Source organism: Oncorhynchus tshawytscha, linkage group LG06, assembly GCF_018296145.1.
Source record: "Oncorhynchus tshawytscha isolate Ot180627B linkage group LG06, Otsh_v2.0, whole genome shotgun sequence".
NCBI lineage: Eukaryota > Metazoa > Chordata > Actinopteri > Salmoniformes > Salmonidae > Oncorhynchus > Oncorhynchus tshawytscha.
In genome coordinates, this window is record NC_056434.1 from 73,967,712 (window position 1) to 73,986,592 (window position 18,881).

Below are 18,881 nucleotides of genomic sequence, written 5' to 3' on the forward strand. Positions count from 1 at the left end.
TCTATGTTTTGGTTGGTCAGGGTGTGAGCTGAGTGGGCATTCTATGTTTCATGTCTAGTTTGTCTATTTCTATGTCTGGCCTGATATGGTTCTCAATCAGAGGCAGGTGTTAGTCATTGTCTCTGATTGGGAACCATATTTAGGTAGCCTGGGTTTCACTGTGTGTTTGTGGGTGATTGTTCCTGTCTCTGTGTTTTCACCAGATAGGTGAAAAAACCAAACCATGAGTTTGAAGGAATGGTCCGTAGAGCTCTGAGACAGGATTGTGTTGAGGCACAATCTGGGGAAGGGTACCAGAACATTTCTTCAGCATTGAAGGTCCCCAAGAATGCATTGGCCTCCATCATTCTTAAATGGAAGAACTTTGGGACCACCGCCCGGCCAAACTCAGCAATCAGCGGAGAATGTCCTTGGTCAGGGAGATGACCAAGAACCCGATGGTCACTCTGACAGAGCACTAGAGTTCCTTTGTGGAGATGGGAGAACCTTCCAGAAGGACAACTGTCTCTGCAGTACTCCACCAATGAGGCCTTTATGGTAGAGTGACCAGACTGAAGCCACTCCTCAGTAATAGGCTCATGACAGCCCACTTGAAGTTTGCCAAAATGCACCTAAAGACTCAGACCATGAGAAACAAGATTCTCTGGTCTGATGAAACCAAGATTGAACTATTTTGCCTGAATTCCAAGCATCACATCTGGAGGAAACCTGGCACCATCCCTACGCTGAAGCATGGTGGTGGCAGCATCATGCTGTGGGGATGTTTTCAGTGGCAGGGATTGGGAGACTAGTCAGGATCGAGGGAAAGATGAACGGAACAAAGTACAAAGAGATCCTTGATGAAAACCTGCTCCATAGCGCTCAGGACCTCAGACTGGGATGAAGGTTCACCTTCCAACAGGACAACGACACTAAGTGCACAGCCAAGACAACACAGGAATGGCTTCGGGACAAGTCTCTTTATGTTCTTGAGTGGCCCAACCAGAGCCCGGACTTGAACCCAATCGAACATCTCTGGAGAGACCTGAAAATAGCTGTGCAGCGACGCTCCCCATTCAACCAGACTGATCTTGAGAAGATCTGCAGAGAAGAATGGGAGAAACTCTCCAAATACAGATGTGCCAAGCTTCTTTTTTTAACCTTTATTTTCCTAGCCAAGTCTGTTAAGAACAAATTCTTATTTTCAATGACGGCCTAGGAACAGTGGGTTAACTGCCTTGTTCAGGGGCAGAACGACAGAGTTTTACCTTTCAGCTTGGGGATTCAATCGTGTTACCTTTTGGTTACTAGTACAACGCTCTAACCACTAGGCTACCTGCCGCCCCGCTTGTAGCGTCGTACCCAAGAAGACTCAATGCTGTAATCGCTGCCAAAGGTGCTTCAACAAAGTACTGAGTAAAAGGTCTGAATACTTATGTAAATGTGATATTTCAAATATTTATCTTTAAAAAATTATCAAAACATTCGACAAACTTGTTTTTGCTTTGTCATTATGGAGTATTATGTGTTGACAAGGGGGGAAAAAACAATTGAATCAATTCTAGAATAAGGCTGTAATGTAACAAAATGAGGAATGTCAAGGGGTCTGAATACTTTCCGAAGGCGATGTATGTGTGGGGCGAGCGTATGTCTACACTTTGTGCAGCTGTTAGCGATGATGCTAATGATAACCTTCTTCTGGTAGTCTAAAAACGGGGAGCTGGAGCCGTCTGAGCAGTTGGCTGTATCAGAAGTGATCTTGTGTGTATGTTCAACTGTGTGGTGGTGAACTACAGAATAAAGCTCTTGATACGGACACGTCAATACCGCCTCCTCTCTCATGACCGTCACTTCTGTAGGCCAGGGTTTCTCAAACTCGGTCCTGGCCCCCACTCTTGGCAGCACGTTTAGATTTTTTCCCCTAGCATTACAACAGCTGATTCAAATAATCAACGCTTGATGATGAGTTGGTTATTTGAATCAGCTGTGTAGTGCTAGGGCAAAACCCAAAACGTGCACCTGGGGGGGGGACCCCAAGACCGAGTTGAAGAAATCCTGCTCTAGGCCCCCCTGGCTAGAGCCTACATCGCGCCGCACTGCCCCCCGTGGTAGCCACTTTCCCTCTAGTCATCCCTCTAGTCACCCCCAGCCAGAGGCAAGGGAGCATCAGGTTTGCTTCTGCTCCCCGGAGCGGCCTTAGCTCCCCAGCATGTGAAGACAACTGCAGAGTGCACAGTCTACCACACCAAGGTCTGCACCCACCTCAGCCAGAGCCTCGACTAGCTGTGAATGCCCTCACCCGCAAGTACTTAATGCTGATTTGTTAAGGTTCTGACTCACTACAAGGCAGATGTGTCCAGTTTTATTTATCTTCATTACCACCACATGTAGTATTAACACATAAACACACTCTTCAGTGATTTCGAAATCGACTTGTAGTTCTGAAAGGCAATAACAAACAATGTTGTAAGCTATGCAACGGGAATATATACTCAGGAAAGAATGGCGTAGCATCTATACAGGGATATTCACATAACAGCATACACATTTACAGCAGTATATTTATAAACATATCTCAGAGAGAGAACTAATTACTTATACAAGGCTAGATTTATGGTCCTCTCTGCTGACTGGTGGAGATCTTATCGGAGTCTGGTGCCGGAGTCATGAATCTTACTGTGCATGCTGGAGCATGGAGGATGGTCTCTGAAACTCCTAGAACCTCTCGCCAGCTAGAGAGCTTATCAGATAAATCAAATGTGCATGTGGAAGCGCTCCAGAGGTCTAGAATCTTCTACTAACTTTAGCTGGCATATAACACACTCTCTTTCAGTAATAGTAACGTGTACCTCATACTCCTTTGTTTTTACATTGCTGCTACTCGCTGTTTATTATCTATGCATAGTCACTTTACCCCTACCTACATATACAGTTTACCTCGACTAACCTGTACCCCCGCACATTGACCGGTACCCCATGTATATAGCCTCATTATTGTTATTTTATTGTGTAACTTAAAACAAACTTTAGTTTATTTAGTCAATATTTTCTTAACTGCATTGTTGGTTAAGGTCTTGAAAGTAAGCGTTAAGGTCTACACCTGTTGTATTCGGTGCATTGATTTAATTTGATACTCATAATAGTAAATATAACGATGCAATAGGTTCATTAAAGCGGCAATATGTAATTCTATAGAAATATGTGTTATAGAGCTGTCATTCTCATTGAAAGCAAGTCGAAGACGCGGTAGATCTGTTTTATGTTCCATATGTGCATGCGTCCTGTTTAGTTTTGTTTTTGCGTCTTTTACTTTTGGTTTTGTACAACAGCTTCAAACAGCTAAAAATACTATATTTTTGGTTACATTTCCTAAAAATAAACACAGGCAACTTAGTTGCTAACCAGAACTTGCGCCATCTTCTTCAGTGACGCGACGGCTTTGTGTGGCGCTGTGGGCTGAAGTGGGTCCTGATAGGCGTCTCTTGGCAAGACTCCTCTTTGGGGCACCTCAACATCTCAAATATAGCAGGACAGAATCTGGCGATGCGAAGGACCATGTAAATACGTCTAGCTGGAGCTCGTCTGAGTGGTTGGCTGGATATGCACTCACCCACTTAATACTGATTGGTTTTATCCACTGTTGTGCTGTTCAGTTAGAACGTGACAGTGAGGCCCAACACACACACACACACACACACACACACACACAGCTGTTTCCATTTGAATGTGTTTTATGTGATTGTTTACTCTGCCTTTGTTAGAACCACAATCATTAGGAGCCATGCAGAGCAATGCAGAGTAATATACTCCATAGTAATAATATACAAACATAAGACATATTATACCTACAAATGATTGCTATAATATAGTATGAAACACAGGGATATTTACATGCCATAAGAAATAACCATGTGAAAGAAAGAGAGACATGTAAGGCCTAAGGGGATTAAGGCATAGCTCTCTCTAGTTCCTGCCTACATATCTTATCTAATGGCATAGCTACTGTGCTAGAGCAGAGAGCAGACTGGAAAGTTAAAGAAACTCTACAGTCACTAAGGTAGCATGTGATAAACACTTCTCATATAAAGGTCATTAGCAACAATCAATATGTAGAATTGCAAATTGGCTACTATATGGCAATAAAAATACCTGCATGAATGTTTTTTTAAAATATTTTTTATATTGTTATATTTTAGTTTTTATGGATTTAAACAAAAACTATACATCATACAATGCTCCAAGAGTGTGCAAAGCTGTCATCAAGGCAAAGGGTGGCTATTTGAAGAATGTCAAATATAAAATATATTTTGATTTGTTTAGCACTTTTGTGGTTACTACATGATGCCATACGTGTTATTTCATAATTTTGATGTCTTCACTATTGTTCTACAATGTAGAAAATAGTAAAAATAAAGAAACTCTTGAATGAGTAGGTGTGTCCAAACGTTTGACTGATACTGTATATATTTTTTGAAATACTTTAAATACATTTTCCGATGCATTTAACATATATTTTGTTTTACATTTTTACATTTTTTTTTATAGATTTGAACTACATTCTGTAATATATGTTGGAATGTATTTAAAATGTCTTAATGATGCAATATTTTAAAAATGATCTAAAATAGATATTTTTCTCTATATATTTTTTCAGTTCTGACTCCCACCTCCCCTGACAACCTCCTCAGCCCCGTCCTCCTCCTCAGCCCCTGTCAGTTTCCCACGCAAGTTCTGTCACAGATGCTTCTATATGGGCTTTAATGGTTATCTTGCCCTCTCTCCTTCGTACCTTGTCTTTACTCTTTCCTTCATATTGTCTATCCTCATCTCTCTGTCCTGCACATCTCCATCCTCTTCTTCTCTCTCTACAGAAATCAAGCCTACAATCCGGATGTTTGATGCTGGCTCTGGCAGACAATAACTTTCCATGGGTTTTACAGAGAGAGGACAGGAGACCCTCTCCGTCAGCAACACCAAGATCACGACCAGGAGAAGAACACGTTCAGCTGAGACCTTGTAAGTAGGATACAAACCTTTATACTACAAAATGATGCATAGCTCAGTTGGTAGAGCATGGCACATGCAGTGCCAGGATAGTGGGTTTGATTCCTGTGACCACTCATATGTAAAAAATGTATGCGTGCATGGCTGTAAGTCGCTTTGGATAAAAGCATATTCTAAATGGCATATTCTGTATCATATTATACATTGAATGTGTCTTTCAACTAAATGTGTTTTGAAATTGCTGTACGCTAAAGGTTGTATGGAACATGGCTCAAGTAAAGTGTAACCCACAGTTTTTGACAGCCAGTGATAGAAATATAATATGTGATTATTTAAATTCACTGAAGTGTTTAGTGGTCTCTGTTTAATAAGGCCCAAGAGTGAATAGAACAACATTTATGCAATGAGAAATAACACTGAATTCATTGAATGTACCAAGTGTAATTCACTGTATCTGGGCGGGGGTTTCATTTCAACATCCAGAGTAATTGTTAACGTGTGTAAACTCTGGAAGAAAAGAAAGCAGGATGAATTATGGCTCCAGGAAGTGTGATGGAAGAGTTTGTGAAACATTCGGTCGGTCCTGTGTCTGGAATTCTTCAACACACAGGTCCAGAAATAATACTCGCTTTATCTCTCTGCCGCACTGCTCGTCCACCTATATCAATACAGTACACTTTTGGTGTCACGAGAACCTTTAATCTCCAAAAACATAACATTTTCATGGAACAACCTCGTATTTCCTTGTAGGATAGAGATCTGGCGTGTTCTAAAATGTTGATGTTTATTTTAGCCGACAGTGATGAAACTGTCTTCTTCTTTGATTAGCCCTAAACGCAGAGGATGAAGGTGCAGACTTACCATTATGCTCTCACATTATAAGCTTTTGTACCCACTGTATTATCCTTCTCCCTAAAGCAGGGGAGCATTATCTGACAAGGACTCACACTCTCTCTGCTATGAGCTGCCTGTGAGGTTGTCATGAGTAATTGGGCTGAAGTCACCCTTGCTAGTAGAGGAAGAAGAATTCATCTGAGATGTCTCATGTTCGATCGCCCCTAACTGAACCCTCATCCTGGAATAATACTTAGCACCTGGTCAGGAAACAGCTGTGAGCTGTCTATAACACAGTCCAGGGCCCCTCAAAACACTACACCGTTGAAGGGGAAAAACGAATCACAGATTAATTGAGGATAGTCGTGTCCAAAAGTTTCCTCTGTTTTAAGCACCGTATGTGGTGTTACAGTACCTGGTGTGCCTACAGCAACATTTGGAGCAGTCATGATGGATGAACCCTCCACTGCTCCTCCACACACCTCCATCCCACTATAGATGTGCCTTGACGGCAGATGTGCCTCGAAGTCCCTCCCCTCTGACATCACCCATCCTCCTCCACACAGCTCTGTTCCATCAGGTCTACAGCATGTCTCGTACAGACTACAAACATGGTTCCATTCCTCAAATGGACTACACATATGGCCCACCCTGCCCTATGTAAGTTGAGAACTACAGGAAGAGACGCACAATGCCCTGTTTGGACGATGGGGATAACAGCCGCAGAGGCCTGCCCAGTGTCCTAGAGTTGAGGCGGGTTCCTCTATGGTCATTGGGGCCCCTGAGGAGTGTCAGAAAGGTCAAGGTTATCAGCTTCCTGCTAGGATTAACGTTGACCTTCCTCATCATGGCGTCTTACATCTTAACCTGGGATAAAAAGGGTCTGATGATGTCCCTGTCACCGTTCCACCTCAGGACTATAGTCAACCCAAGCAGCACCCTCCCCCATAACCTGTCTTCTACCAAGGACTACGCCAACATTAAGCTCCTGGTGAAGTGCATTACATCTAAGCTTGAGTTCAGCCCAAGGAAGCTGCCTCTTCTGAAGGACGTTGTCAATACGGACTCTCATGTGAGTATGAGCAGAGTATGTGTGCCGTTTTGTCTCAGGACAAAAATCCTTTCAAGCATTTATAATAGCAAATAAGATAATAGCATCATTACAATTGTCTAGAAGTGTTTGAAAAGTATTTTGACAATTTCTCTGTTTTGTCCTTCCCAGTTGTTTTCCGTTATTCCTCGTCAGTTCCTGCCCAATATCAAGAGTCCATGCTGGTATGAGGAGCTCTCTGGGAAAACCAAAGTGGATCCTTACAGTAAAAACTTGTATGCAGTTCGCTCTAAGAGTTTCCGGACTGTCTGTGACTACCTAAGGAAACATTTCCAGGAACACTTGTACCACAGTGACGACAACAAGCAATACCGCCTGCGCTGTCTGCCATACTTCTACATCATTGGCCAGCCCAAATGTGGCACAACGGACCTGTTTCACCGACTGCTGCTACACCCGGAGGTCAAGTTCACCACCATGAAAGAGCCCCACTGGTGGACAAGGAAAAGGTTTGGTAAGCACTAGTCCCCATCTGTACTTTGGTAGAGCTGCCCAGAGAACTTGGCTTCCATTGATTTGGATGGAAAACTCTTACATTGGCTTCAACAGCCTTTTCACCAGCCAAAATACATTTCTAGGGGGAACCACCAGTGATGTGTGGAATAACTTCTTCCCATTTATATTCATATTATATCTATTTTGAGGTAATACTGTGTGCTTCTTTTCCTAATTGTTGTACCTACATTCTACACTTTGCACACTAGTAACAATATAACTGAATGAAAACCCAAAGTGTTGTCTCTTTTATGATAATCATCTGCTTATAATTTTCCTTACAGTTATTTTTCAAAGATTTGTACAGAGTGAGTAAGTGTTGCTCTGAACCTCTACTGTAGTGTGTGGGGGATGGATGAGACCAGGTCCAGCCATCCAAACTAGTGTCTGTTGTAATTCATCTAATTGAAAAGATGTTTAAGAGTCTGAGAGGCAGTGTAGGTGTCAGATCACACTCTAAGGAGAGCTATACTGTTGATCATGCAGAGCGCATTGATTTCAGGCTCCATCGCCAAGTGGGTTTGTGGGCGTTCAAAGCAGCAGGGGGAAATGGTTTGGGATGTTGATCTTTGTGCAGACAATTGAATGAGAAGGACATCTACATCAGGTCTCCTGGGGCCGTCTAGTAAGAAGTCTTGATCTTCTTTGAGCTCTGACAAGTGTGAAAATATGGACAGAACTTCCTCTCAGACTTTGATCACCTTTTGCTTTTGAGAAGGTCTATGATAGATCATAAATGGAAGTAGACGATAGTGACATTTGATTGAATGATGACATCATTGACCATGGTGTTGCTCTCCCTTGCAGGTATCATCCATCTTAAAGATGGCCTCCTAGAACGCTTCCCTGTGGAGGATTACCTGGACCTGTTTGAACTGGCTGCCTACCACATCCAGGAGGGAATACTGGGGAATACCTCTGTAGACCACAGCCAGCGACACATTATTACAGGTAACCAACAGGTCATCGTAGGTCATTTATATCTACTGGATACATATTGAATTATAATAAAATTAGGTCAAGTTTTAAAATCTTTATAAACTCTTGGGATGTACTGCTTTCAACAAAGTGTGTGTGTGTGTGTGAGAGAGAGAGAAAGAGATGTTGTGTGATTACAAACCTCATTCAGTATTCACAGCCAGTCTAGGACCTTCGACACTTATTAACACCAGAAGACTGTGTTTCTCCTTCCTCCATTATCAGTTCTCTCACTCCATTATTCACTCCATTTCTTCTTAATTGGCTCTGCACTAACCAGCATGATAATGCCAAAAACTCAAAACTGACATTTAAGGGCAAGGTTTTGAAGTAGAATGTTGTTGCTAAAGCCACCATAAGATCCAGTGTTATTTAAGAATTATGAGAGGCTACCACTGTTGTGTTATATGCAGTGTCAAGTGTAATCACATAATGGGTATCACAAATATGTTTGATTGACAGGTGAAGCAAGCGCATCCACAATGTGGGACAACCAAGCCTGGAGCTATCTCTATAACTACCGGGCAGATGGGGAGCCTCCTTTCCTGGCCCAGGACTTCATCCACGCAGTTCAGCCCAACGCTAAAATCATTGTCATGCTCAGAGACCCAGTAGAGAGGTAAATATGTGGGAATTTTAATTTAGCAGTTTCTCACAGCAGGAAAATAATCATGCAGCAGCAGGAATTGTAAATGATTATGTGGATTATAATGAATGGACATTTTTGTAGGGGGTTGATGAATGTTTTGTTAGGGCAAATAAAGTCTGTCATTTCCACTTGAAAACATCAGACTTTAGAAGCCCTTTTAAACCTTGAGTATACCCTTCTCACACAACAGCGTGATCAAATTAAGTCCTATACCTGTAGGACTGTTTTGGCATGCTGCCACATAGTTTTCACTAAAGGAATATCTGTGCATTTGGTCAATGTAGCTGAAGAAAGTATGTTTTCTGGTTTGTGTTTGTGTGTGTGTGTGTGTGTGTGTGTGTGTGTGTCTCCCTCTGGTTTAGGTTATATTCAGACTACCTGTACTTCAACATGGCTAACAAGTCTGTGGAGGACTTTGACCTGAGGGTCTCAGAATCCCTACAGCTGTTTGAGGCTTGTTTAGCAGAAAACTCTGTGCGTTCCTGTGTCTACAACACAAGCCTCTCCAATGCCATGACGGTGAGCGGGACTCTTATGAATAAATAATAAATATGCCATTTAGCAGACATACTTTACTCTTATTGCTGACATTGAAAATGTACAACACTCTCAACTGTATGTTCGTGCTGAACGATTAGTGATGAGTGCTTTTTGAGGTTGGTTCGATTTCAGTTAGGTTTTTAAAAAATAATCACAGTTTTTGATTTTGGTATAGACAATTTTTTTAAACATGAAATGTATTATGAAATAATGATGTAAAAATATTTGAGAGCTTTTTAATGAATATCCCAAAGCCAAAAATAGTGAACATTGAATTTCCAAAACATTGAAAACTTTCCATTGTTTCTGTCAGGTCCACATTGGGGAGCTGTCTGACAAAATCATTTGACCAGTTCTCCAAGTACAGTGAGCTCCAAAAGTATTGGGACAGTAACAATTGTTTTGTTGTTTTGGCTCTGTACTCCAGCACTTTGGATGAAATTACACAGACTATGAAGTTAAAGTGCAGACTGACAGCTTTAATTTGAGGGTATTTTCCATTTAGAAATTACAGTGCTTTTTGTACATATTCCCCCCATTTTAGGGGACCAAAAGTATTGGTACAAAATCACTTACATGTGTATTAAAGTAGTAAAAAGTTAAGTATTTGGTCCCATATTCATAGCACGCAATGACTACATCAAGAACAGAATGTTTCTCAACCCTTTTACATTTATGTGGATGCTGCCTTGATTATGAATAATCCTGAATGAATTGTGAATTGTGAATAATCCTCCCCTGTTATTGTAATGGTGAGATATTAGCATGTCTTGGGGTATGATGTTTGTGTGTAACTTTCTCACTCATTATTCACAATTCATTCATGATTATACATAATCCTGGTACTGCAGAATCCACATTAATGTAGAAGTGTTTAGAAATGTATTCGTATTCTTATTTACAATAAAAGGGACTCAAAAATGACTCTGTACATTATCTACCATTAATTTCTATTGGGCACAATTAATCTGAAACACAACCAAAACAAACAGCAAATGTATCACGTTTTAGGGAAGACTCAGATGCAGACAGTGTCGAAGTAACCAAAGTTTATTACTAGAACATGGACGGACAAAACGACAGGTCAAGATCAGGCAGAGGTCAGTAATCCAGATCAGAGTCAAAAGGTACCGAACGGCAGGCAGTCTCAGGGTCAGGGCAAGCAGAGGTCAATAATCCAAGGCGGTGTGACAAGGTACTGAACGGCAGGCAGGCTCAGGGCAGGCAGATTGGTCAAAACTGGGAAAACTAGAAAACAGGATGTTTTTTTATATTTTTTATTTCACCTTCATTTAACCAGGTAGGCTAGTTGAGAACAAGTTCTCATTTGCAACTGCGACCTGGCCAAGATAAAGCAAAGCAGTGTGACACAGACAACAACACAGAGTTACACATGGAGTAAACAATAAACAAGCCAATAATACAAACAAGTCAATGACACAGTAGAAAAAAGAAAGTCTATATACAGTGTGTGCAAAAGGTAGGCAATAAATAGGCCATAGGAGCGAATAATTACAATTGAACAGATTAACACTGGAGTGATAAATAAGCAGATGATGATGTGCAAGTAGGGATACTGGTGTGCAAAAGAGCAGAAAAGTAAATGAAATAAAAACAGTATGGGGATGAGGTAGGTAGATTGGGTGGGCTATTTACAGATGGACTATGTACAGCTGCAGTGATCGGTTAGCTGCTCAGATAGTTGATGTTTAAAGAGGGAAATAAGTCTTCAACTTCAGCGATATTTTTTTATTTTGTTTATTTTTTTTATTTTTGCAATTCGTTCCAGTCACTGGCAGCAGAGAACTGGAAGGAAAGCTGGCCAAATGAGGTGTTAGCTTTGGGGATGATCAGTGAGATATACCTGCTGGAACGTGTACTACGTGTGGGTGTTATCGTGACCAGTGAACTGAGATAAGGCGGAGCTTTACCTAGCATAGACTTATAGATGACCTGGAGCCAGTGGGTCTGGCGACGAATATGTAGCGAGGGACAGCTGACTAGACTATACAGGTCGCAGTGGTGGGTGGTATAAGGTGATTTGGTAACAAAACGGATGGCACTGTGATAGACTGCATCCAGTTTGCTGAGTAGAGTGTTGGAAGCTATTTTGTAGATGACATCGCCGAAGTCGAGGATGAGTAGGATAGTCAGTTTTACTAGGGCAATTTTGGCGGCGTGAGTGGAGGAGGCTTTGTTGCGAAATAGAAAGCCGATTCTAGATTTGATTTTGGATTGGAGATGTTTAATATGAGTCTGGAAGGAGAGTCTACAGTCTAGCCAGACACCTAGGTATTTATAGTTGTCCACATATTCTAGGTCGGAACCGTCTAGGGTGGTGATGCTAGTCGGGCGGGCGGGTGCGGGCAGCGAATGGTTGAAGAGCATGCATTTGGTTTTACTAGCGTTTAAGAGCAGTTGGAGGCCACGGAAGGAGTGTTGTATGGCATTGAAGCTCGTTTGGAGGTTAGTTAGCACAGTGTCCAAGGAAGGGCCAGAAGTATACAGAATGGTGTCGTCTGCGTGGAGGTGGATCAGGGAATCGCCCGCAGCAAGAGCGACATCATTGATATATACAGAGAAAAGAGTCGGCCCGATAATTTAACCCTGTGGTACCCCCAAAGAGACTGCCTGAGGTCCAGACAACATGCCCTCCGATTTGACACACTGAACTCTGTCTGCAAAGTAGTTGGTGAACCAGGCGAGGCAGTCGTCAGAAAAATCAAGTCTATCGAGTCTGCCGATAAGAATACGGTGATTGACAGAGTCGAAAGCCTTGGCCACTGTCTTTTATCGATGGCGATTATGATATTGTTTAGTACCTTGAGCGTGGCTGAGGTGCACCCGTGACCGGCTCGGAAGCCGGATTGCACAACTGAGATGGTACAGTGGGAATCGAAATGGTCAGTGATCTGTTTATTAACTTGGCTTTCGAAGACTTTAGATAGGCAGGGCAGGATGGATATAGGTCTGTAACAGTTTGGGTCTAGGGTGCCTTTGAAGAGGGGGATGACCGCGGCAGCTTTCCAATCTTTAGGAATCTCGGACGATACGAAATAGGGGTTGCAACAATGGCGGCGGATAGTTTTAGAAAGAGAGGGTCCAAATTGTCAAGCCCAGCTGATTTGTACTGGTCCAGGTTTTGCGGGGGGAGGGGGGGGGGCGGAGCTGTTGGCCGGGGTTGGAGTAGCCATGAGGAAGGCATGGCCAGCCGTTGAGAAATGCTTATTGAAATGTTCGATGATCATGGATTTATCAGTGGTTACCGTGTTACCTAGCCTCAGTGCAGTTGGCAGCTGGGAGGACTTGCTCTTGTTCTCCATGGACTTTACAGTGTCCCAAAACATTTGAGTTAGAGCTACAGGTTTTGAATTTCTGCTTGAAAAATCTAGCCTTTGCTTTCCTGACTGACTGCGTGTATTGGTTCCTGACTTCCCTGAACAGTTGCATATTGTGGGGACTATTTGATGCTATGGCAGTCCGCCACAGGATGTTTTTGTGCTGGTCAAGGGCAGTCAGGTCAGGAGTGAACCAAGGGCTATATCTGTTCTTAGTTCTGCATTTTTTCTATGATGGTGAGGAAATTACTTTTAAAGAATGACCAGGCATCCTCGACTGACTGGATGAGGTCAATATCCTTCCAGGATACCCGGGCCAGGTCGATTAGAATGGCCTGCTCGCAGAAGTTTTTTAGGGAGCGTTTGACAGTGATGAGGGGTGGTGAGGGGTGGTCGTCTGACCGCCAACCCCTTAGCGGATGAGGCAGTGAGGCAGTGATCGCTGAGATCCTGATTGAAAACAGCGGAGGTGTATTTGGAGGGTAAGTTGGTCAGGATAATATCTATGAGGGTGCCCATGTTTATGGATTTAGGGTTGTACCCGATGGGTTCCTTGATGATTTGTGTGAGATTGATGGCATCTAGCCTGGTGGGCGGAGACAAGCACAAAAACAGGTGTAACAGATCAGGGTGTGGCAAAATGCAGTCAACAAATGTGTAGAGTCACAAGCTTGATGTTGTCATTGTGTGCTATGAATATGGGAACAAATACCTAACTTAACTAATATAATACACATATAAGTGAATTTGGCACAATACATTTGGTCCCCTAAAATGGGGGGACTATGTACAAAAAGTGTTGTAATTTCTAAACTGTTCAGCTGATATGGATGAAAATACCCTCAAATTGAAACTGACAGTCTGCACTTAACCTCATAGTCATTGTATTATATCAGTACTGGAGTACAGAGCCAAAACAACAAAAATGGTCACTGTCCCAATACTTTCAAGACTGCTTATTACCAACTACTACAACTATCAATGCAGTAGAGCTACCTCAAAAACTTCCTCTATCCCTCTCATCATTGTGTTGTGTACATTCCTCTCATGCGTTCTGTGTGTAGGCTATCCGTCTCTATCAGAGCCGGGAAGAACAGGCACAATGGATAATGGTAATTGTAGTTAATTACCATGTTTCTCTTTTGAACTAGGTTGAATATTTGCCTAATGAAAACTACAACTAAAATGTGCATGTAATCCAGCGTCCCACATAGTTCTTGACTTAATTTCTCTCTTGAATGATTTGATTTCTCTCTAGAGAAACAGAGTGTTGAGCTCACAAAAAACAAACTAAATGGAATTCAAGTAATTGAACTGACGTTGGTCAATCGGTTGTTTAATAACAGAACCCCCCTCAGCACTACCGTAGGTGTTCAAGGTAAATGCATTGGAATGCATATCCTGTTGTATCACTGTTCTTGGTGGATAGTGTGTTGTCTAGATGGAAACATTAGAAAATTGTGCAAAAGCAAGAAGAAACACTTAGTTTGACTGCATTTATTAAGAGATCTGATTATGTAAACAAAGTGCATACAAAGTTAAGCAGAGATGGCTTTGTCTATGCCAAATTGTATTCCTTAACTAAATTGATTCCATGCCAAATTGTATTCCTTAACTAAATTGATTCCATGCCAAATTGTATTCCTTAACTAAATTGATTCCATGCCAAATTGTATTCCTTAACTAAATTGATTCCATGCCAAATTGTATTCCTTAACTAAATTGATTCCATGCCAAATTGTATTCCTTAACTAAATTGATTCCATGCCAAATTGTATTTCTTAACTAAATTGATTCCATGCCAAATTGTATTCCTTAACTAAATTGATTCCATGCCAAATTGTATTTCTTAACTAAATTGATTCCATGCCAAATTGTATTTCTTAACTAAATTGATTCCATGCCAAATTGTATTTCTTAACTAAATTGATTCCATGCCAAATTGTATTCCTTAACTAAATTGATTCCATGCCAAATTGTATTCCTTAACTAAATTGATTCCATGCCAAATTGTATTTCTTAACTAAATTGATTCCATGCCAAATTGTATTTCTTAACTAAATTGATTCCATGCCAAATTGTATTCCTTAACTAAATTGATTCCATGCCAAATTGTATTCCTTAACTAAATTGATTCCATGCCAAATTGTATTCCTTAACTAAATTGATTCCATGCCAAATTGTATTTCTTAACTAAATTGATTCCATGCCAAATTGTATTTCTTAACTAAATTGATTCCATGCCAAATTGTATTTCTTAACTAAATTGATTCCATGCCAAATTGTATTCCTTAACTAAATTGATTCCATGCCAAATTGTATTCCTTAACTAAATTGATTCCATGCCAAATTGTATTCCTTAACTAAATTGATTCCATGCCAAATTGTATTTCTTAACTAAATTGATTCCATGCCAAATTGTATTTCTTAACTAAATTGATTCCATGCCAAATTGTATTTCTTAACTAAATTGATTCCATGCCAAATTGTATTCCTTAACTAAATTGATTCCATGCCAAATTGTATTCCTTAACTAAATTGATTCCATGCCAAATTGTATTCCTTAACTAAATTGATTCCATGCCAAATTGTATTCCTTAACTAAATTGATTCCATGCCAAATTGTATTTCTTCTTAACTAAATTGATTCCATGCCAAATTGTATTTCTTCTTAACTAAATTGATTCCATGCCAAATTGTATTTCTTCTTAACTAAATTGATTCCATGCCAAATTGTATTTCTTCTTAACTAAATTGATTCCATGCCAAATTGTATTTCTTCTTAACTAAATTGATTCCATGCCAAATTGTATTTCTTCTTAACTAAATTGATTCCATGCCAAATTGTATTTCTTCTTAACTAAATTGATTCCATGCCAAATTGTATTTCTTCTTAACTAAATTGATTCCATGCCAAATTGTATTTCTTCTTAACTAAATTGATTCCATGCCAAATTGTATTTCTTCTTAACTAAATTGATTCCATGCCAAATTGTATTCCTTAACTAAATTGATTCCATGCCAAATTGTATTCCTTAACTAAATTGATTCCATGCCAAATTGTATTTCTTAACTAAATTGATTCCATGCCAAATTGTATTTCTTAACTAAATTGATTCCATGCCAAATTGCGATCCATAACTCAGGACTTTTTTTTCCCATGTCTAAAAGGATTTGTTATTCAAATCACGGCCACTTCCTGGAAGGTGGTGAAAATGTGCTGTGACATATGCCTCAGTAGATCTACTGACTTGATAACTGATTAACTAATCAAGAACTGTGAAGTTTCCTTTCAGAACAGATTTGACTGAGATGCAGTTACTGTAAGTCATTTAGGAAGTAGTTGTCTCTGGAAATATTGGCATTTATTTCCAGAAATTCTTATTACTGTTTTAACTATTTTACAACCCTGAAATGGATATTGGCTCAGTTTTATACAGGCACAGTATGTATGCTTTGTTTAGTTTATTTGGATCCACTTTCAGCAGCTACTCTTCCTGGGGTCCACAAGTTTTAATGCTGTAAACATTTCCTTACTTGGGTGCAGCTGTCATAGCCTGGGGCACAGCTAGTTTACATAGGAAAAGCACAAATCTAGATACCTACTGCCAGAGATGTACACTACTGTTCACACTGTTCTACATACATCTCAGCCTGATTTGTGGTAGTAATGTCATTGTATTGGTGCCAACATGGGGCTCAGAGTTCCGTGTGTACCTATTAAGGCACATATTTTCTAAGTAAAATGCATTTGACGTTCAGCAACGTGAATGTCATTGTCAACCGACATGAATGTTGACCTACAGTAGCTCCCTGTTTACATTGGACTTCTGAATCCATGCTGTTGAGCTTATGATCATTTTAAAAATATGTAAAGTTCATCATCTCAGAAGGTGCCACTTCTCTTTTTGCTGCATCTGCAGAGACATAATTACTTTTGTCGGTTGGTCTCTAGCACTCCCTGCAGGTTAGCTTGTGTACTGTTAACAGGAGTCATAGCATGTAGCTTGTTCTCCACCTTCACAATGAAGCCTTAGTAGAAGAGTTATGGAAATCATATAGAAGTCTTACCTGCAGTGTTTGTTGTGATCCTCTCCAGGTCAGACTGAACCTAGGACTGTATAGTGTCTTCCTGCTGGACTGGTTGACTGTCTTCCATAGAGATCAGATCCTAGTCCTGCAGTTAGAAGATTACGCTGCCAATCTGAGACTCACCATACGTAAAGTCTTTGACTTCCTAAATGTGGGTACGTACCGGGATAAAAACAGTTATTCCACTGATAGTACATCAACATCCTAGGTGTGTCCAGAGCTAGGACACAATGTTGGTGATGCGTGTCTGCTTCTTCTTCTGTGTGAATTGCAACATCTACTGACCCTGTATGTGTCTGTCTGTACTGCATGTCCCTCAGGGCCTTTATCTGAGCAGACGGAGACAGCTCTCACCAAGAGGCCCATGTCCAACACACGGAGAGCAGCAGACAGGAGCCTGGGCCCCATGCTGCCCAGCACCAGGGACCTCCTCAGGGAGTTCCACCAGCCATTCAACCACAAACTGGCCACAATCCTGGACAACAAGGTCTTCCACTGGACAGAGACATAAGGAATGGCTCCACCTCAGATGGATACAGACCTGAGGAATAAGTACTGTACTAAATCCCCCATGGTCATTTGAGTCCAATGAGATGAACTGTCAAGTGGGATAAGCCATGGGACATGAATTAAGTCACAATGGGAGAACATATAGTCAGTAAAATGTATGAGGTGCTCCGAAGACCTGAGCAATGCATCTGTCTAGTGCTTGAAGTTTTTCCTTTTGTTAGCCTTTCGTGATTATGCATTGACGGCGGTGCCCTTATACTGTATATTGTAGAATCGTTTGCTTTTTGTAGGAAAGACTCTTGGAAAATGACTGGGGTAGAGCCTGGTGGACTACTCCCTCTAGTGGGAAAGCTTTGACACGACAAATATTGAGAGTAAAAAGAGAGCCTTCACATGCTAATGATTGATAATTTTAAAATACTGTTTGCCACTGGGTATTTTACTCTCAATCATTGTGAAACCATTATGTAAAAAACAATTTGGGAGCAAACAGCACAATGGATTTTATCATGATGTTGCCTACAATTTTCTTTAAAAACAAACATGAAACACCCTGTCTTCAAAGCCATACGCTGTTCTTTTTAACTACATTCAATTAAGTGACCACGTAGTCGTAACCTGCTTTTTTAATGTGAAATATGTTGATGCCATTCTACACTGGCCTAGACTCACAATGGACACATCCTCACACCAGAGGGCAACAGAAGCACAGAGACACACTATGGAATCTCATTTCCCGCCAATGCAAGTCTATCTTCTCACCAAAGACTGGCAAATTTGTTTCTAACTTATATTTTCCAGTAGTTTTCTTGTTTGTACACGCTCTGCACATGGACACATTTTACGTACACTCAAGCATCAAGCCTAACTTGCCTGACGGGCCGCCCCGAGGTGATGAGGGTCGGCGACAACACATTCGCAACGCTGACCCTCAACATGGGGGACCCTTAGAGGTGCATGCTTAGTCCCCTCCTGTACTCCCTGTTCACCCACGACTGTGTGGCTGCACACGACTCCAACACCATCGTTACGTTTGCCGATGACACGACGGTGGTAGGCCTGATCACTGACGATGATGAGACGGCCTATAGGGAGGAGGTCAGAGACCTGGCAGTGTGGTGCCAGAACAACAACCTCTCACCTTGGAGCACCAAGTCTGGGAGCTAAAGGCTCCTGAACAGCTTCTACCACCAAGCCATAAGGCTCCTGAACAGTTAGTCAAATGGCTAGCAGGACTATTTGCGTTGACCCCCTTTTTCTTGCACTGACTCTCTTGCACTGTCTCTATGCACACTCACTGGACTCACACATACTACACTGACACTCCAACACTCACACTCACACACACAAA

General features: G+C 41.3%; 1 protein-coding gene across 6 annotated transcripts in view; it reads left to right on the forward strand.

The window, feature by feature from the left end:
* Positions 1 to 18,574, forward strand: part of LOC112253074 (carbohydrate sulfotransferase 15) — a 35,382-nt gene extending 16,808 nt beyond the window's left edge. The window contains exons 2-10 of one of the 6 annotated variants that reach the window (XM_024424967.2): positions 4,634 to 4,690; positions 4,851 to 4,995; positions 6,733 to 6,889; positions 7,040 to 7,382; positions 8,231 to 8,374; positions 8,864 to 9,020; positions 9,413 to 9,569; positions 17,028 to 17,171; positions 17,341 to 18,574. In XM_024424967.2, the coding sequence (XP_024280735.1) occupies positions 4,907 to 4,995; positions 6,733 to 6,889; positions 7,040 to 7,382; positions 8,231 to 8,374; positions 8,864 to 9,020; positions 9,413 to 9,569; positions 17,028 to 17,171; positions 17,341 to 17,565 (1,416 nt within the window). In that variant the 5' untranslated portion in view covers positions 4,634 to 4,690; positions 4,851 to 4,906 and the 3' untranslated portion in view covers positions 17,566 to 18,574. Of the gene's footprint in view, positions 1 to 4,633; positions 4,691 to 4,850; positions 4,996 to 5,901; positions 6,890 to 7,039; positions 7,383 to 8,230; positions 8,375 to 8,863; positions 9,021 to 9,412; positions 9,570 to 17,027; positions 17,176 to 17,340 lie in introns of those variants that run through there. The other 5 variants (XM_024424966.2, XM_024424964.2, XM_024424963.2 and 2 more) reach the window with 5 other exon arrangements.
* Positions 18,575 to 18,881: the final 307 nt, after the last annotated feature.